This window comes from Lygodium microphyllum, chromosome 23, assembly GCF_053477565.2.
Source record: "Lygodium microphyllum isolate KBCC chromosome 23, Lygodium_microphyllum_v1.1.10, whole genome shotgun sequence".
In the NCBI taxonomy this organism is placed as follows: Eukaryota; Viridiplantae; Streptophyta; class Polypodiopsida; order Schizaeales; family Lygodiaceae; genus Lygodium; species Lygodium microphyllum.
The window spans coordinates 50522336-50540691 of NC_141157.1; the positions used below are offsets into that span (position 1 = coordinate 50522336).

Below are 18356 nucleotides of genomic sequence, written 5' to 3' on the forward strand. Positions count from 1 at the left end.
AAAATTATCTGATGAAGGCGCAAACTCTAGGCGAATAGTGCCTAGCTCAACCTGCTCTCCGGAAAAGTGAAAGTGAACTCCCACATGCCATGTTTGCGGTGTGATGATCGGATTGCCCGCAAGGGCAATGGCACTCTGGTTGTCGCAGTAGACAACTGTGGAAAAGTCACATGGAAAATGAAGCGCCGCCAGTAAACTCCTCAGATAGATGGCCCGGTACTCGGCCTCGGCCGTGGAAACCGCCACCGTCTCTTACTTACGGCTAGACTAAGAAATGGGAGCTGTGCCCAAGGTAAAGAGGTAGCCGCCATGGAAACGCGGAGTGTCAGGATCTCCTGCCCAATTAGAATCAGTGTACCCCTTGCAAACATAAACCAGAACCATATGTCAAGCCATAAGAAAAAATACACCGCAAATAACGCAACACACGAAGACATGCAATCCAATGTGACATCCTAGGTGCTGTGAAATACTAACTCAGTATGCTAACTAAGTAAGCTAAATCTGGCCTAGTGTGATTTAACCAAAGAAGTTTTCCTACAACTGAACGATAGGTGTGTGCATCGAAGAGCTGTCCTAGGATATCCTTTGACAAGTGGACAGTAGGATTAATAGGCGTGGCCACTAGCCATGTCTGATCCAAAGTGTACTATTCCACAAGCTGAAATGCATGCTTTTGTTGTGACACAAAAATACATCCTCCAGAACGAACTATCTCCATCCCCAAAAAATAAGACAACAAACCAAGGTCTATCATTTCAAATGTAGCTTTAAGCTTAGCCTTAATTTCGGCTATGGCAGCAGAATCTGAACCTGTGATGAGTAAGTCATCAACATATAGCAAGATATAGCTAACCCTCTCTGGAGTGGATCGAACATACAAGTTCAGGTCATAAGGGGTAGAATGGTATTCATGAGTCTGTAAGAACTCATCCATTCTATGGACCGCGGCGCTTGCTTCAGCCCATAAAGAGCTTTCTGCAAGCGGAATACCGTATCCCTAGGGTTCCCTAAGGGAAAGCTCGGTGGCTGCTCCACATAGACTTCCTCCTCCAAGTATCCGTTCAGGAAGGCACTCTTGACATCCATTTGATGTATCGGCCAGCCGTGGTGAGCGACGAGCGCGAGTGGCAACCGAAAGGAAGTCAACCGTGCAGTAGGGGCAAAGGTCTCTTCATAATCAATGCCGTGCTTCTGTCGAAACCCTTACACTACAAGGCGATCCTTGTACTTGTCTAATGTCCCATCAGCTTTTAGCTTTGTCTGAAAAATCCACTTTGTCTCGATGATTTTCTTGTGGCTCGGACGGTCCATCAATGTCCAAGTCTCATTTCGGTCAATACTCTCTAGCTCCCTTTCCATGGCCTCTCGCCAATTGAGGGTGCTAAAGAGCCTCCTGCCAGGTATTCGGCTCAGACTGCGTTGTGTAATTTGTAAACAGCGATGCAAATGATGCCTGAGGAGCAAGCCGGACAAATCTTCTAGGTTCCTCCGGAGTGGAATCCGGTGGTAGGATCCTCGAATCCCGCATGGTCTGCTGGTACCAGCAAGGTAACGGGTCTCGCGAAGGGGGCTTGGGAGGTAAAGAAACTGCAGGAATGTCAAGAGCGGGAAGTAGACCAGGCTCAGTAGGCACGAAGAAGAAGGAAGTGGATCGGAATCTGGTGCAAAAGACTGCACAATATCCCTCTCATCAAAGACAACATCCCGCCTAACGATCACCTTGTTTGTCCGAGGATCGAACAAATAATAGGCTTTCACTTCAGAGGAATATCCCACAAAAATAAGGAGATTAGCTCGGGGAGTAAGCTTTCCTATCTTATCATTAGACGTGTGTATGTACGCACGACACCCGAAGACTCTGAAATGGGAAATAACAGCTGAGAGAGAAAAAATTCCTCGTACGGGGTCTTCTGAGGAAGAGCCGTAGTCGGGCACCGGTTGAGGATATACACTGAAGTGTTAACAGCCTCAACTCAAAGGTGCTCAGAAAGCTCTGCTGCGAACAGCATAGAGCGTATCATTTCCATAACTGTGCGGTTCCTACGCTCTACGACTCCATTCTGAGAGAGGGAGTTGGTAGAGGTGAGCTAGCGAGAAATACCATGCTTCTGTAGAAACTCGAAAAACTCGTGGGAGATAAACTCACCACGACTCACTCCTCATGCACCCAACACGACGACCAATCTGGTTATGAACCAGCAACACCCAAGCAAAAAAATATGTGAAAGTATCTGACTTATGCTTGAGAAAGTACACCCACATGTATCGAGAATGATCATCCACTATCAAAAAGAAGTACAACGCCCCGTTCAAAGCAGCAGTGGATGTCGGCCCACAAAGATCAATGTGAATCAATCTAAGAGGCTCCTCAACTCTATGTGTAGATTGCTGAGGAAATGGAATACGGTGCTGCTTCCCGAGCTGACTCGAGCTAGCTTCAGGCGTGGAAGGCCCTCAACCAGCTCACGACGTGACAACTCATAAAGTGAGTCATAACCAAGATGCCCTAAGCGAAAATGCCAAAAACGCTCATTGTGCATAGGCTCCTGAGATGTGCCTAAGGCCTGGAAGCTATGGAACACGGAGCCTTCGGCGGTCGGCTCCGTCAAAAAGTGTATCATGTGGTATAGGCCATTAGGCTGTGCCTCACCACGAGCAATCACCAAATCAGTCAGAGAGTCAAGGACCTCGACTATGGTCGCCGTAAAGAAAACTACTCGCCCCAACCGGCAAAGCTGCTGAACAGATAACAAGTTCACCCCAAGCTGAGGGACATGATATACATTGTCCAGCAAAGCCAGATCCGTACCCTTGTCAGTGGCAAAACTGACGCAACCTTGAGCCTAAATCTTGACGGAGGAGTTATTTCCTACACGGACCCGCCCGACTGCAGGGGCTCGGGTACGGAAAATGTCCTCTATAGAAGTCATGTGATGTGTAGCTCCACTATCCACAATCCAAACTAGAGCTGAAGTGCTTGGCTGTGACGTGTGGACCTCTGCAGTAACCTCGTTGGGAGGTAACTCACAGATGTGGACGAGACTCGCAACTGATATCTCTATGGAGACGATATGGGCCTCTGTAGACCAGTCAGACAAGCCCTCTGGAGTTGAGAACGTTATTGACTGAGATGACTGTGCGGTAGCAGTATGAGTCTGACCTTTGAACTACCCCTTGCCATCACCCTACCTTCCTTGCTGGGGGTTGCTTGACTGAGGAGCGGGGGTCTGAGACTTAGGTTTTGGTGCTGTGCCTCTTGTCTTTGATCAACACTTGTCATCAAAATGGCCAGCCTTTTGACAATGTTGACAATACCTATTCTTTTTAGGTACATTTTGCCACGTTGGTTTAAGTTGTGATTGGGAGTTTCCTTGAGAATCCCCAGATTGATTTAGCTTTTGAGTTTGATTTTGATTTTGAGTAAAGATTTTGTTTGGTTTGCCCTTCCCTTGTTGCCCTTTCTGAGAACGTGCAAGAAGAGCTCTCTCTGAAGAGAAATTCGTATGAAACTGATCAAACAACCGTGGATAATGCAACAGCTAACACTCAAATTCATAGAATGTAGGCATGGTAGACTTTGAAACTATTCCTTCCACAAAATTGAAATATTTCTTGGGCTGTTTATTTAGGAACAATGTGACCTAATCGTCAGAGGACTTGGGAGTCCCTGTAGTGGAGAATTCAGCGAGGAGACGCCGAAACTCAGCCAACTTGACTTTCAAGTCATCCCGGTTAGTGATTTTGAAAAGCTAAAGCTCATGGTCAAGATTAATACAATGGGTCCTATCTCGAGCCGCATAGTGGTCAGTCACGTATGCCCATCGCTCTGACGCAAAGTCAAAATACTGAAGCTGAGAATGAAACTCTGGCAATAAGCCCTACATTACCTCGATAATAGCGGAGGCATTCCTAGCCTTCCATGAGCGAACGACCTCGTATGGAACAAATGCGGGATCAGGTTGGGGTTCCAACCCCTGCACTAGATCCCATAGGTTCTGTGAATCAAGGACATGTCTCATCAAATTCGACCAAGTAGTAAAGTTTGACCTGTTAAAACGAGTCTTATCATTAAATGCATTCTTGGCAGAAGATGAGCTAGAACCATGAGGTGTCAGGTGGGTGGAGTAAGATGATGGTGGAAAAGATGGTGGAGGTGAGAGTGTTTGATAAGAGTAAGGAGGGGGAAGAGGTGGGTAGGCAGAAGTAGGTGTCCAATGAGTGCCGATTGATGAGGAGGCACTGGAACATGAATATTTCCATAAGATGCCAGTATAGGTGGAGGCGCTGGGACACAGTAGCCTTATCCAAAGTAAGGCTGGGACATAGCATTATGACTAGAAGGTCCACTAGGCAATACCATGGAGGCAAACTGTGGAAGCAACTGATCCACACTCGGGAGAGACTGAGTGGGATACCCAAGCTTCAATGATCCTGAAAGTGTGTACGAGGTAGGTGAAACACCACCCGACTGAGGGAAGGATATTCTAAAGGATGTGCCTATGTTTCCATAAACCCCCGGTGTACTGTGCAGTGCGACATGAGGTATCTGAAATGAAAATGTAAATGGTGTAAATGGAAGTGGTGAAGTAGCAGAAAAATGTGGTGGTATGGGTGGGTTTTGAAAGTGAGGTGTATGAGGTGCAGATTTTTTTTGTTCATTTTTATCATTTAAAGACTGAAAATGAAACTGTGAAGATGATGATAAATCATGTAATGAAGTGAAAGGAACACTAAATTCATTCTAATTATGTGAAGTAGACAGAAAAAAAGAAAGGACAGAAGAAGAGTTACCTGGCTTTTTCTTATAATCCCCGCAACGTGTGTTAACATACAAGAATTGGACCTCTAGAGAACCTTTTCCGTAGTCAACAGACTGGACTCTCCACATGATCTCTACCAATATATTGCAAAACAAAATAGGTAAAAGAAAAAGGCACAAAAGACCAATCAAAAGTACCTTGCACCGGAAAGGACGGAAGAGTCTGAAAAAATGGAACATACTCCGGATCTTACTCTCCAAGAGGGGGCCCCATCCTTGATGGAGGTCTCGACGGCCCTGCAACATCATCAAACTTACGCGCAACATCTTATTCACTACTCACCTTTAGAGAGGATTCTTGTGTATCTGGTTGTCGTGTTTCTCTACACCACACTCTGTGTACTAGAGATCCATTCTCTCTATGTTTTATTTATTGCTTGAACTCTTGAAACTCTTGTGAGTTTGTATTTTTTGGCACACATCTACCCCTCAACATCTCTTGCCTCTACTCATCTTCTCTGCTTCTCCAGCTTCTCATATTGATGCTTTGCATGCAGCCATTGTTTCCTCATCTACAAGCGTTATATTGGATACTTGTTGTATTGAGATTCAAGTTTCAATGAGGATGTTGTATCTTGGTGCTCCAAATGTTTCAATTTCAGAGAGGGGTGGCATATGAAAGAAGAAGAAGAAAAAGAAGAAGAAGAAGAAGAAGAAGAAGTCTTAGTGCTATTATTGTGGCAAGAAGAAAAATCTCCGGAAGGATTGCAAGATATTAGCAACTTTACAAAGGGAGAAGGCACGAACAGTGACAAGGAGAGATGACTCTCTTGGCAAGTCTTCCTCATCTACACGTCCAAGTTTAGCCTCTTACAATACAGCCCTAGCAATGGCTGCAAGGGGGCCCCTTCCAGCTCACTAATACAAGTGATGCAAGGTAATCCCTCACAACTCTCCAATGCCGGAGAAGGAATGTGAGAGGTCGGTGAGTTGGGATAATTGTGCCTCATCTATACAAGTATATAGGTGCACGGGATCCAAAGAGGGATTTCCCTAGCACATCAACCAAAGTCTAGCAGGTTTTCGAATTCTTGAGTTGGGATTGACATCAAAGTTCATGATGAGCTATTTGACAGAGAGTGAGCTTGGCTCCTAATCTAAGTTCACACGAGGGGACACTTTGATGGTTTGGCCAAAGGCAAGGAATCCATGGTTATTTATGTGCTATGGCATCAGTGGGACGATAGTCACATGTGCTATTTCAAAGGCATTGTTGACAGACCTAGAGAGCTACTTGATTTTTCTCTGTTTTCAAGCGCTAGTATGATCAACATCGCATAGGGTTCTCTCCAAGGCACTTGGATAGTGACTTACACACCAATTGCTCAGATATCCATGGCTCTATTTAATGGACATTGTTGAATGCAGTATGATCATTGCATATGCTATTGTATTAGATCACCCATGATTTGAAAGAGGGTATTAGAGAACATATCAGTTCATGTGTAAACCTATGCATGTTCCATTGGGTTGGGCACAATTAGATTTTAGGCATTTTATATTTGTCATTTTCATGGTGATTCATGCATTTATTATTGGCAGCATTTAATATTGGTCGACTTGATCATATTGATGGTATATTTTTGGCTTATTTATTCAAGCACTCCCTCCTCTTGTGTCATTCATTGTATCACTTTGCACACTTCCATAGCAAGGACCGGTTGGAGAGGGAGCTAGTGCCAATGCCTATACAGTTAGTGACTCATGTTGTTTTTATATTGTCTCATGTCTTGGTACACAGATTCCATTTTCCAAGCATCTTTTTCTTTCTAAGTTCTTGTATAGTATTCTTCTTTCCTTTGCAATTGTTCTTTCTTTTCTCTTCACTCTTGTGTTACACAGTCTACTACGGTAGTTTTCTATGCTTCCATTGTTGCATCCACTTCTAACAAGATTTAAGCACTTGTTGCATGAAGTTTGACCAAGTGGTGAAATTCGACCCATTAAAACAAGCCTTATCCATAAAGGCATTCTTGGCCGTAGCAACAGTAGTAGTGCCATAGGATGGAAAAGATGGGTAGGATGAGAAATGGAGTACACTTGGAAATTAATCCTAGAGTGTCCACCATGCATGTGCGAAGTGTGCCCAGTGGATCCAAAAGTGGAAATGGACTGACTAGGAATGGGTATGGTGACCATATGAGTAGCCCATGAAGGAGGAATAGGAATACATTGATCAAAGGATAGCAATCTTCGTACCTAGAAGATCAATAAATGGAGAGGTAAGTGACCAAGGATAGTGAGGGGGGTGCCCATCACAACCATCCTAGAGTCAAAAGAAGTGCTCACTTGTGGATATGTGGAAGGCGTAGTATTAAAAGGTAGCATTTCCCCTAACAATGTACCATGGCGTAAAGAGGTAGTGAAGTGAGGTAAGGTAGAATATGGTGTCGAGAAAGAGGAAGTGCTAGAAACAAGAGGGATTTAGTGTGCTAGATGCGATAGTGGAATGCAATATGAGGTTTGGGAATGGACAAGAGAGGAAATTGAGGTGTGGATGTGAAGAGGGTGAGATAGGAGGGATTTGAGAGATTAGTTTACATAAATCGTCCCAAATGTTGTACGTCCTCCATGATCAGAGAGGTAATTAGTCTCACCAACCCATCTAGATGCAGTAGCAAAGCTGGCAGGAGAGGTGTCAACTCAACTATACGTGATGTGGAAGTACTCTCCAGACTCCTCTATCATGTGACTAAAATCCAAAACAAGAGAAGAAAAAGAAGGTGAAGGTGAAGGTGGGGTGTTGTCTTTCTTGCCTAGTCTATAATGTGCCCTCGGGACCTCCAATTATAGAGAAGCCTAATAAGACATCATGGGATTCCGAGAAGAAGGTGTTTAAGACATTGTGAATAAGTTACGTATCATTTTTGTGCCTCAAACAAAACCAAGCCTCCACAATATTCGCAGGATACTCTTTATAAGAGCACTGGCTCTCATACCATGTGAAAATATGCTAGGGTTTGCACTAAGGAAACACAGAAAGTACAACTATGATTGAAACACAAAGACTCGGATAGTGATGTGCAAAACTCAAACCCTAAATACAAAACACAAAACTCAAACACAAAAACAAACACACACACACACACACACACACGTACATAGAGGAGAACACTGAAGTGAATCTGTAAATGAATGTAAGAGTGTACAAAATGCTCAAGGGTAGGGCTGAAGAGCGTTGGAGTGTGATGTCTACCAAAGACAAATTTGGAACACTGTAACCACTAATCAAAGATGTCAAAGTGTGAGAATCTGCAAAATACTGATCACCAAGGCAATAGAAGACCCAAGCAACAACAAAGGATGTGGAGGATGATGTAGGCAGCCACACCAACTACAAAAATGCAAACAGATGCAATCACCAGGTGATCAACCTATTGCCAAGTTTGGAGCTATAAATGCAAGCTGATTCGGGTGTCGATGACGAGGAAATTGCACATGACAGCTAGTAGCTGAAAACACAGCAGTGTGAGGCCTCTAGGCAGCAAGGCGACAACAGGGATGGAGACACCAAGTGCCAGAGAGAATGGTGTTGTAGTCCGCAAGGGTTGGACAACAAAGGAAAGGTGGCTGATGGTTGGAATCTGCATGAGGGAGTGAGAAACTCATACACAAGGATGGGGCTGAATGGTGGGCAGCTTGTCTATTTATAGACATGGAAGGATCCTCCCAAAGTAGGGTTTTGCATGTGGGACACAGAAATTCTCTAGAACCGCTCCCTGTTGAATGAAAGTTTTGGTAATTTATTACTTTGGGGATGTTTTAAAGAGCTAATCAGTATGGAAGGAATTTTTAGCTCAACACCCACAATGAGCACACATGGGATATCCTCTATGCTCCCCCACAAAATCTAAACTAGAGTTAGAAAGTAACTCTAACTTTTTTCTCCTCTTGTTCTGCTACTTGGCTTGCCCTATACCTATAGATAACGCCACAAAAGCATGGCTATGTGCAAGGGCTCTGCTGGAATCTAGCTCACTATGACACCCATCCTGCTCAAGCACCAACATGACTAGCTCCTCCCAGGTAATAGTCTCCCGACTACGGGAAGTAAAAAGACTGGTGTAGAGTACATCATAGGTCAGTGACGAAAGATGTGAGAGAAGTGCCATAGCTAGGTTCTCTGAAGAAATGTCTATACCAAGGGATGCAAGCTCATCCCGAATTTCTTCCATCTTGTGGATGTGATTCCACAATGTAGGAGAATCTGTGAGCTGTTCTAGCTTCAACTCAAGAGGGAGATGCTGCCCAAATATCTGGATCCAATAGAGAATTGCCAATCTCTTCCAAACCACTGTGGTGGTGCGGATACATCTTACATGCACAAGCATAGAATTCCCACAACTCAAAAAGAGAAAAGAGGGGGCTCTAGCATTCAACCGATCCCATAAATCTGCTTAGGTTGATCCCCCAAAGCATACATGTTGGTATAGATGTCCTTCAAGATGTACTTACAAGAAAACAAAAAGAGATGTTGCACTATGTGTTCTCCACATGTTCGGGGCTCATCAATCGGCTGATCAGAAAACCTTGATGTAGTCAATGAAGACAGGGATTATCTGAGGTGGGAGAAGTACTCAATGCCAGGGAGGAAGGGAAAGGTCTGCAAAACACAGATATGGAAGAATCTGCTGCAATAAATGTAGCCTTCCTGCAGAAAATCTGGCTGCCCATGTCATAGAGGTGCTCCAAGTAGTACAAATGCATCAAGAACCATAGATCTGTCCATATGTTATGATGCCACCTGCAGAGAGAACAGCCGCCTGTGGCTGAGGTCAAAGTCTGACTGGCTGCTACAGTAGGTCCAAAGAAGAACAGCCACCTGCAAAGGACAGCTGCCTGGCTGCTAGAGCAAGTATAGCCCAGTCAATGCAGCAAAATAAAGGTCTTTCCACCAAGAATAGAGATCATCTAGCCTGGAAAAGAAGCTGCCAGCCTGGAACTAAGGTTGGTGAGGTGAAAATGCCACCCAGCAGAGAGCCACCCTACACATGGGATGTTCCACCAAGCTGCTGTATAGGTTGCCCTGAAGGACAGGTATCTCCCATGTACAAAACACAGGCAGAGGTATGCAGACCTGCATAAAAGGCAGCCTGCCCTGGTAGTCCATCACCAACACTCATTTGCAAAGAGCAGAATTAAGGCCACCCAGCACTGGTTTGACACATCTAGGTCTGAACACAGTCTGCAGAGGTTGAACAACAGGCCGCACAGCACCAGTTGATGGAAAATGCAAGGTCTGATACACCTCAAGATTGTGCCTAGCTGCCTGGAAAGTCAGACAGATTGCTCCTCTTCGTAGACTCCGGCTCCCATGTGTGGCTTTGATACCATGTGAGAGTGCAGCGAAAAGGAAAGTGAACATAGAGAGGAGACAAAAAGAGAACGCATGTGAGAGAAGGAACAATTTGACTGCAATGGCTGAAGGATACAAGGATGCAACAGTCAGCCCCGACACACAGTTCTACGCATTAGTGTGGGCACCAAACCATAGTAGGGGGATGAGAGAATGAAGAGGACTAGCTGATCACAAAGGATCAATGGTGGATAATGTGTGTGTGTGTGTGTGTGTGTGTAAGAGAGAGAAAGAGAGCAGACCACTTATATATAGGCAAACTGGTGCCACAACTAGTAATAAAGTGGCCAAGACCATAATGTGGGCACCTAGGACAGCCTACAATGCCCAAAAACAAATGCACTAATGTGCCCTCCATCTCAAATGCCTAAGCACATAAAATGATCAAAATATGGAGAGCTTCCAAAAACTGAGAGCCTCTTTCTTTGATTGAACATTCTTTTTGCAAAAGTCTTCATCTCAATCAAGACTTCACTTTGCAGATTATTGAAGTAAGAATAATAGTTTTAACCTCTAAAGAAAAGGATTATGCCAATGGGTGCAGACACAGCAACATTGAGAGACTTCAGGGTTTAAGAGCCATTGGCAGACAAGATTGAATATGTCAAACAGTTAACAGAATGAAAATCCACAATTTTAGGTTAATAATTCAAGGGAAATACAACATATCATGTAATTTTTACTTCTCCTTCAAATTTATGACAGTAAATGTGTAAACATGAAGAAAAAATGTGTACCAGTCCTGCAATCTTGAACACATCGAACTTTACTGCCACTTTCCTACTATTCAAAGGTGTCAAATTTGCAGTAACCTATAGCCATCAACTTGAGCAAATGAGTACCATAAAGTAAAAATTCTACATTATAGTTTATAAACAGAGCTAAGCCTAGCAAAACATATCAAACTTCGTGTGCATGTGTGCGCGTGCGCACGTGTATGTGTGTTGGCAGATTGTTTTTCATCTTGACTATCAGAAAAATCTGTATTCTTTGATAGGGTCAGAATTTGGGCTTTGAGGACAATTTGGTCTGGACTCATTCCAGATCTACAGCTACTTTGGATGCTCACTGCAGCGATCTTTATATAATAGGTTCCAGTTTGTTGATTCAGATACTGCTCATATAGATATGTTTTACCACTGTGTACGAGTTTTTAGGATAACTTCGCCATGCAGTCTCCTTGTACATTAATGAGGTTTTGACAGCTGAGGAAGACCACAACACAGCAGATGCTAGTATTTTTTATTATTCTGTAAGTAAGTGACAGGATCCTGGGCATCTGGGACAGCAGGTGGCCTGGTTTGGAGCTGTTCTGAGCTAGGCGATTGCTGCAATTGATGATCTACAGCCTGCAAATGCTAGTTTTTCTCTCATCTACTGCGTTTTTCTCTGTCTCTCATGCCAGATGAAGCTCAACTTCTGGAATCTGAATTAAAGCATTTTAGCAATGAATTTGCTTATTCAGACCTGATTTTCAGCAGAAATTAGAGTTTTTCAGCTGTTTGGGATGTGTGCCAACAAATCTCAACCATGAATCAAGGTTTGCTACGGTCTATTTGAAGATTTAAAGCAAATCTAAAGAGAATTGGTCATCTACTGCAAGAGTGACTTGCATGCCATCAATGAAGATCCAATTGTGCACCATGAACAATCAAGGGGCAAATTGGAGAAATTGTTGCTGGTCAATCAAGGAAGCAAAGATTCCATTTTTGTAAGAGATTGGATCAATAGAGGAAAATGGGAACTCTCAAATGTATCCATGAGTTCATGGCAAGGCCCACCATCTTTTCGGGGAACCGAACTTTCTCTTGGTTGTGTGAGATTTTGGATTGGCTGTCTTTTGTGATTAGTAGAGTGTAAACTTTGTTTATTTCTTAAATTATTGCTTGCTCTAGATTGCTGGTTAATCAGATAGATCACCACCCTCTCCATCGAGGAAGGCTGGTTTCATTCAGGATCGTCAACTCTTGAGAGTAGGTGGGCCCAAGGCAATTGATTGCAAGCTAGAAATGCAAGAAATTTGCCGAAATTGTTCGTAGTTGTGGTCATTTCAACAAGCATGTCTTCATCTAGCAATGAAGAATCTCACTTCGATGATGCATCACTTTTGGAATCTCAAGGCAATGGAAATAATGCAATGCCCAATATTCAAATGGGGACAAGGCTGTAAATACTGGTTTTGATCATGAAGTTGGCAGTATGATGCTAAAAACCAGGAAGAAGAGAAAGACTCTAATGTATAGTTCAAGGCACAATGAAGTGTAGTTGAGTACTTTATCACAACTCACAAAAACCCAAGATTTGCCGAGTTTGTATGCTTTTCAAAGAGGGATAACAAAGGGAAAACTAGAAAATCATCCTCTAAAGCTTCAAGGCAGCATGAATCTCCAAATATAGATGCGGCACAACCTCAAAATGCACCTAATACCATGAATGAGGAATTGCAAATGCTTACTTTGGGGCAAGGACAACAAATGCATGGCAATCTTGGAAATGCCAACACTATGCCATTTGGATAATAATGTATATATCGAAAACTAGGTCATCTACACATAGTTACCTGGAACAACGGAAACAGGAATGGGACCCCTGGAACAGGGCAAACATCCAAGGTCAAGGAATGGGAACGGGGGGGAATAGCACATGTCTTAAGTGCCCCAAATATGCCCTGCATGACCCAAATTGCCCCAATAGCCCCCCAATGCTACGAATTGCCCAAACTGCCTTAAATGCCCCAGAATTGCCCCAAATTGCTCTCAATGCCCTGAAAATGCCACAAATTTCCAAATGCCCCAAATGTCCCTCTAATCGCCCCAATACCCCTCAATGCTCCAAATTGACCAAATGTCCCGAAATTGCCTCAATTACCCCCATAGCTCCAAATTCCCCTAAATTTCCCTAAATGCCCCAATTACCCCAATTTCCCTCGAAATTAGACAATATAAATGGATGATTACCTTGGAATTGAGGATAGGGCTGAAATTTGATTGTGATTTGCAAGAGTTGATAATGCATTAAATTTGAACTTTGCATGGACTCATGATTGGCTTGTGGCTTGTCTTGACACTTTGAATCTTCAACCATAGAGAGAGAGAGAGAGAGAGAGAGAGAGAGAGAGAGAGAGTATGCTGACCTGATGGTCTGATGTAAAAGCATGTAAGAGATACAATGAGAATGTTGACTTGATGGTCTCATGTAAATATTTACTACTTCATTCAATTATCTTCACGAAAAAGAGAGAGAGAGATCTATTAATTTCTCTAGAAGGCCAGAATGGCCTATGAAACCATAACTAATACAACTGGTATCATCATCTCTCATTAGAGAAAAAAATAGAATTATGTCTAGCCCTACATGGTAAATTGAAATGGAAAATGAAAAATATGGAAAACTGAAAAACTGAAGAGAGTATAGAGTATCTACCTCTTAGTGTATGGAATCCACCAAGACTTTGCAAGCTACCACCAACAACTGAGTCGTCGTGGTAATCTTCATCTATAACGAGCAATTGTGACGTGAATGTGTCGCATATGAGCATGCCTATGTTGCCAAGCAAATACCCTAGGGCGTACTGCTCTGCATAACATTGTAGCTCTGTCAACTGTGATGCCACCTAATGATGTCCCTCGATGGTGTGTGTCAATAGAAGATGTAGTGTCTAAGGTGGTAGTGGCTAGGGGGTCAATTATATTAAAAAAGTCCGTAACTGCTCTTTGGAGGGGTGGATGTGGCTGGGGTTGCCTCCGATCCCGTAACAATGCTGCTATGTGCCGTCAGAGCTCCAATAAGAAAAGGCCCAGACATCTCTGGTCCTCATAGTCCATCACCAGTCTCAACGATCCAAAGCCCTTCTCAAAGAGGCAATGGCAGCAGCCTTGGATATCATAGTATACAATGCACCTACAAATGTAGTGTTCCTTCATCTCTGGCTCCCATCCACAAAGCTGGCACATCCTCTCATTTGCTGCAACATGGCTCCATCGACCTATCTCAATTATCAATTGATATGATGAGGTGTGGATCTATCCAATAGCAACTCGAAACCTGTGAGAAAGTTGAGTATCCATATATCTCGGTCTCACTATGAAACCATCATGGGAAAGCTGCAAGAAGTGACATTGGTATTGTGTCATCTTCGTGTCTAATAGGGAAGGGGGACTTGGACCAGGTCCTCTTTATCTCCACTTTAGTGATGTCTACTTTAATCAATCTATTCAACTTTGAACAGCTAAGACTCAAAGTGGGACAATCAAGGCTGTAATCGAACGGTGGCAATCTATCTATATTCATGCCATACAAGTTTAGCCACATGCTCATATGTGCATACCAACACTCTCTATGTCCCTCTGCTGCAAGCTATCTTGAAGATTCCAGAGCTAGCCTAGGGTATCAATCTTCAAGGAGCTTCCATATCCTCTAGAGGAAGGTGATTGCCTGGAATAGTGCCTTCACTATCATGGCTGCTGCACCCAACTCTACTCGGATGATCTCTTGTGGTATTGAGGCTAACTATCGCCCTTATCTTCTCTCTCCTCAATATTACGTTTGCAGTTTCTAGGTACCACCTTGACATTCTCTCACCTTTGTCTACTGCATTTGCACCTAATGGTTGTTGCTCAGTTTTTCTCTCTCCTCAGGTACCTGCGTTTTTAGTCTTTCTCTCTCCTGCACTGCCATCTACATTAGATCCAACCTTCCTTGGTTGAATCTACTGGTGTTTGATACTCGGAGACTGCCTTTGTTGCGATTCAAGATCTATTTGAAATACGACACACTCTACAGCTCATAACCTTTGCCTTGATCCCAGAGATACGAGATTTCAAGGTTCAATATACATTGCATAATGTGTTTGCTACATGGGCTATTCATTATTCAATCACTTTATTATTCATTGTGTTCAATTCTTTGAGTCACCCTAACTATCTTCTGAGTTTATCAGTTTGTGCTTTGTCATACGATTGGTTTTATGCCTTTTGCATTTAGAGCATTTCTTCACACTCTATCTAGATATTTATTCAAAAATATTTATACTTTCATTTTACTGCATGATCTCTGAGTTGATCCCGAAAGCTATACCCATGTATTTGGCCTTTAGTCATGTGCCTCGTGTCTCTAAGCCACACTGGCTTTTGATCAATCTCTGAGCCATAAACACCCACTTCTAAACCATACCTTACTTTGGGTCCTTGAGCTTTTCAATAAACCATGTCACGATTTTCCTCATGGTACATCTCTCTCACTTATGTATCTCCTTTTCAAAATCATTGTATGAGATTAAACACTACCTCTTAGAGGTAAGACCTTCCCTTTTTCTTTTCATATGTTTCTTGTAAGGAGTTTAGCCACCTATGACTCGAAGGAGAGATTAGTTAGATTTATTTATCCCCATGTGTGAAAACACATTATTATATGTAAAAGTGTATGTTTAGGTATGAACACCTTTTACACCACTTAACATTTAACGAGGGTTAAAGGTGTAGGTGGATACCTTAGCCTATACATTCAAGCCCTATCACTTGTACTTTTATCACAAACTATCACATCAATCTATTCAACTTGTTGTATACTTGCAAGAGCTCTCTCTCTCTCTCTCTCTCTCTCTCTCTCTCTCTCTCTCTCTCTCCTCCATGGAATTCTATCTGCCATAGCTTGCAAGTCACACATGCCAGCTCCATACCCAACACAAAGTACAACCAATTGTTAAATGCAGCAAGTATGTTCTAAATGAACCCATGGCGGGTTTTGAGATTCCTATCTCTTCAAAACTTCTTGTGTGCTCCAATACGCAAGTTTCTATGCAATCTAATAATTTCCAAGATCAAGATTGGAAACACCTGCTCAAAATTGCCAACACCTTGCTTGGTGAATATGTTAAACATAATCATCATAATCTTCCAAATGTGATAAGGAATATATTTTGGAAACTCATGTGGATACGAAGAAAGTGCTTCAATCCTTCTCTGTCTTTTATAAGTATGGAGTCATTCTCTCTTTCATTGCTAGGATTCTAGTGCTTTCCTAGATTCACTAGTGGTTGACCTCAACAAGGGGATTGTGTGGAGATCTTTGTGAGTCCCTAAGGCTTCTATGAGGTCATAGTGAAATCGATGAAGAACAAGGATGACCTTTTGGGTAGGTTGCCTCTTTTTCTTTATAGACATCAAGTACATGTGGTGCCATGGAGACTCATGGCTGATTTTCAATGTCTACTTAAACATGAGTGTTCTGTATGGATTGAGGTTAAAAATTGCCAGGTAGTTTATTGGCCTCTATTAAAGGATGCAATGGTAATTGTTGGCCTTCTCTTGGTGCCTCCAAGTATGAGGACAGAAAATGGAAATTGCACATGCATGCTGTGAGATTATAAGGTGCATGCCCATCGGTTGTCCAAGCATGCTTTTAGCGGTCTATCGAGAAACGAATCTAAGCGTCACTGCCCGGCATTCCCAGGGAGTGTTCCGAGTTTTGTCACCTAGGGTTTCCCGAATCTGCCTCGCAATGGAACGTTCACGGCCAAACCTACTAGGATCGACCTGAAATCTGGGCTCCTAGTGGCCAAGGTCTCCTAACAACATTCTAGCGTCGGATCTTGGAGATCCTACTTTACGCAAAGATACCCAAGCCGAAGCAGACCCATGCCGCACTTGGTTCAAAGAGAATGGGAAACGAGAGGGATGCACTGCTCAATTTCTCTGCCCGTAGGGTATAGTCCCATTCCAGTCCCCTAAAACGGCATGAATCACGGTTCTAATCTAACAATTCCTAAGGGTCGTCGGACGTCAGTAAAACCTTATGAGAAGCCTCCCAGTTCTTTGGGACCACCCTGCCGTAGGACGGACCCATCGGGAGTTCCATCCACCCGCTTCCCTTGATAGCTTTAGTTTTCTAATTAGATCCTACCACATTTATGTGCCACATTTAAAATTAGCTTTATTAATTAAGCCTTTTAAGGAACAGGGTTCGTTCGCATAACTTATAGCACAGACACGAAAACAGAGCAAAGCAATCTACTGACAAACAAGTTCCTTAACTTATCTTCAAGTTAATCTTTGTCTTCCGCCCATACATGAGAAAATATGTATCCCTTCTGTCCAACAGAAGTATCCCTTTTGCCCTGCAAAAGTAATTGGTCCAAATCTCATGGCACCACAAATTGAATCATTTATCTAGAATAGGATCTCCCAACATGGCCAGACATTGGGGGCCATGGAGGTCTTCAACTCCATTCTAGACCTAGCAAGGGGTGTCCAAAGCTCCAACTGACCCGCAAGCTATCTAGGAGCGAAACATCATTCCCGTGGTTGGCCTTTTCACCACTCGACCTTCGGCCCATGAATCGAGCAATGTTCTCTTTGGGTTAATCCGCGGTGCGATCATGGAGGTGATCCACCCGTGCAAAATATCCTTCTCTAAGTAAATCCTTTAAGAATCAAGCACAAACAAGGCATCCAGCCCTAATATCATTTTCTAGAAAAACATTTCTTCATCCCCATGGCAACTTGTCATCACAGACCCTTGCTATGCATTTACCATAAATCACAAGCACTTGAAACAATCATCCAAACAACAACTAACAACCAGTTGAATGTAAAAGCATTTAGAATATTGTTAGATCAACTAACAAAAAAACCAATTGAATTCTTGCCAAACAATGTAAGAATAGTAGCGATAACATTACTATCGCATATATGCTCTCCCCCTTGGGATCTAAGAGCAATACTATACAAAATGTTTCTTAGCACTTCCTTCCTTCGGCTAGGGCATATCTTAAGGGTTCAAACACTATTCATGATATAAGTTCTATAGGTCACTTACCTTGATCAATAACCCAACCCTGAATTTGGATTGGCAAAAGTCATCGTTATCCGATGAATCTCATGACATCTTAGTTTTAACCCTTATGATTAATTTCTTGTACTAGCTCTTAGTCAAGTCATGAGGCAAATAGAAAATTATTCTCATATATCAACATGTTATAGGCATAACATGTAAATACTTGATAAGATAAGTGCGAGATGATCTCAAGAAACTAGACTCCAACAAGCCTTGCCTTGAGCTAGAATCTAGTTCTTCTTGATATTTGGGCTCTTAGACTAAATACTTTTGAAGTATCTAAACTTTAAACTAGTACTCTCTATTCATGATTCTTAATGTCATATTCTTTTAGCAATTATGCTA

General features: G+C 42.8%; 1 protein-coding gene across 7 annotated transcripts in view; it reads right to left on the reverse strand.

The window, feature by feature from the left end:
• LOC148016174 (putative plastid-lipid-associated protein 4, chloroplastic) overlaps nucleotides 1–18356 on the reverse strand; it is a 114064-nt gene that overhangs the window by 39225 nt on the left and 56483 nt on the right. For all 7 annotated transcript variants that reach the window (XM_087664029.1, XM_087664032.1, XM_087664030.1 and 4 more), the window contains exon 4: nucleotides 10916–10990. In XM_087664029.1, the coding sequence (XP_087520155.1) occupies nucleotides 10916–10990 (75 nt within the window). The remainder of the gene's footprint in view (nucleotides 1–10915; nucleotides 10991–18356) is intronic.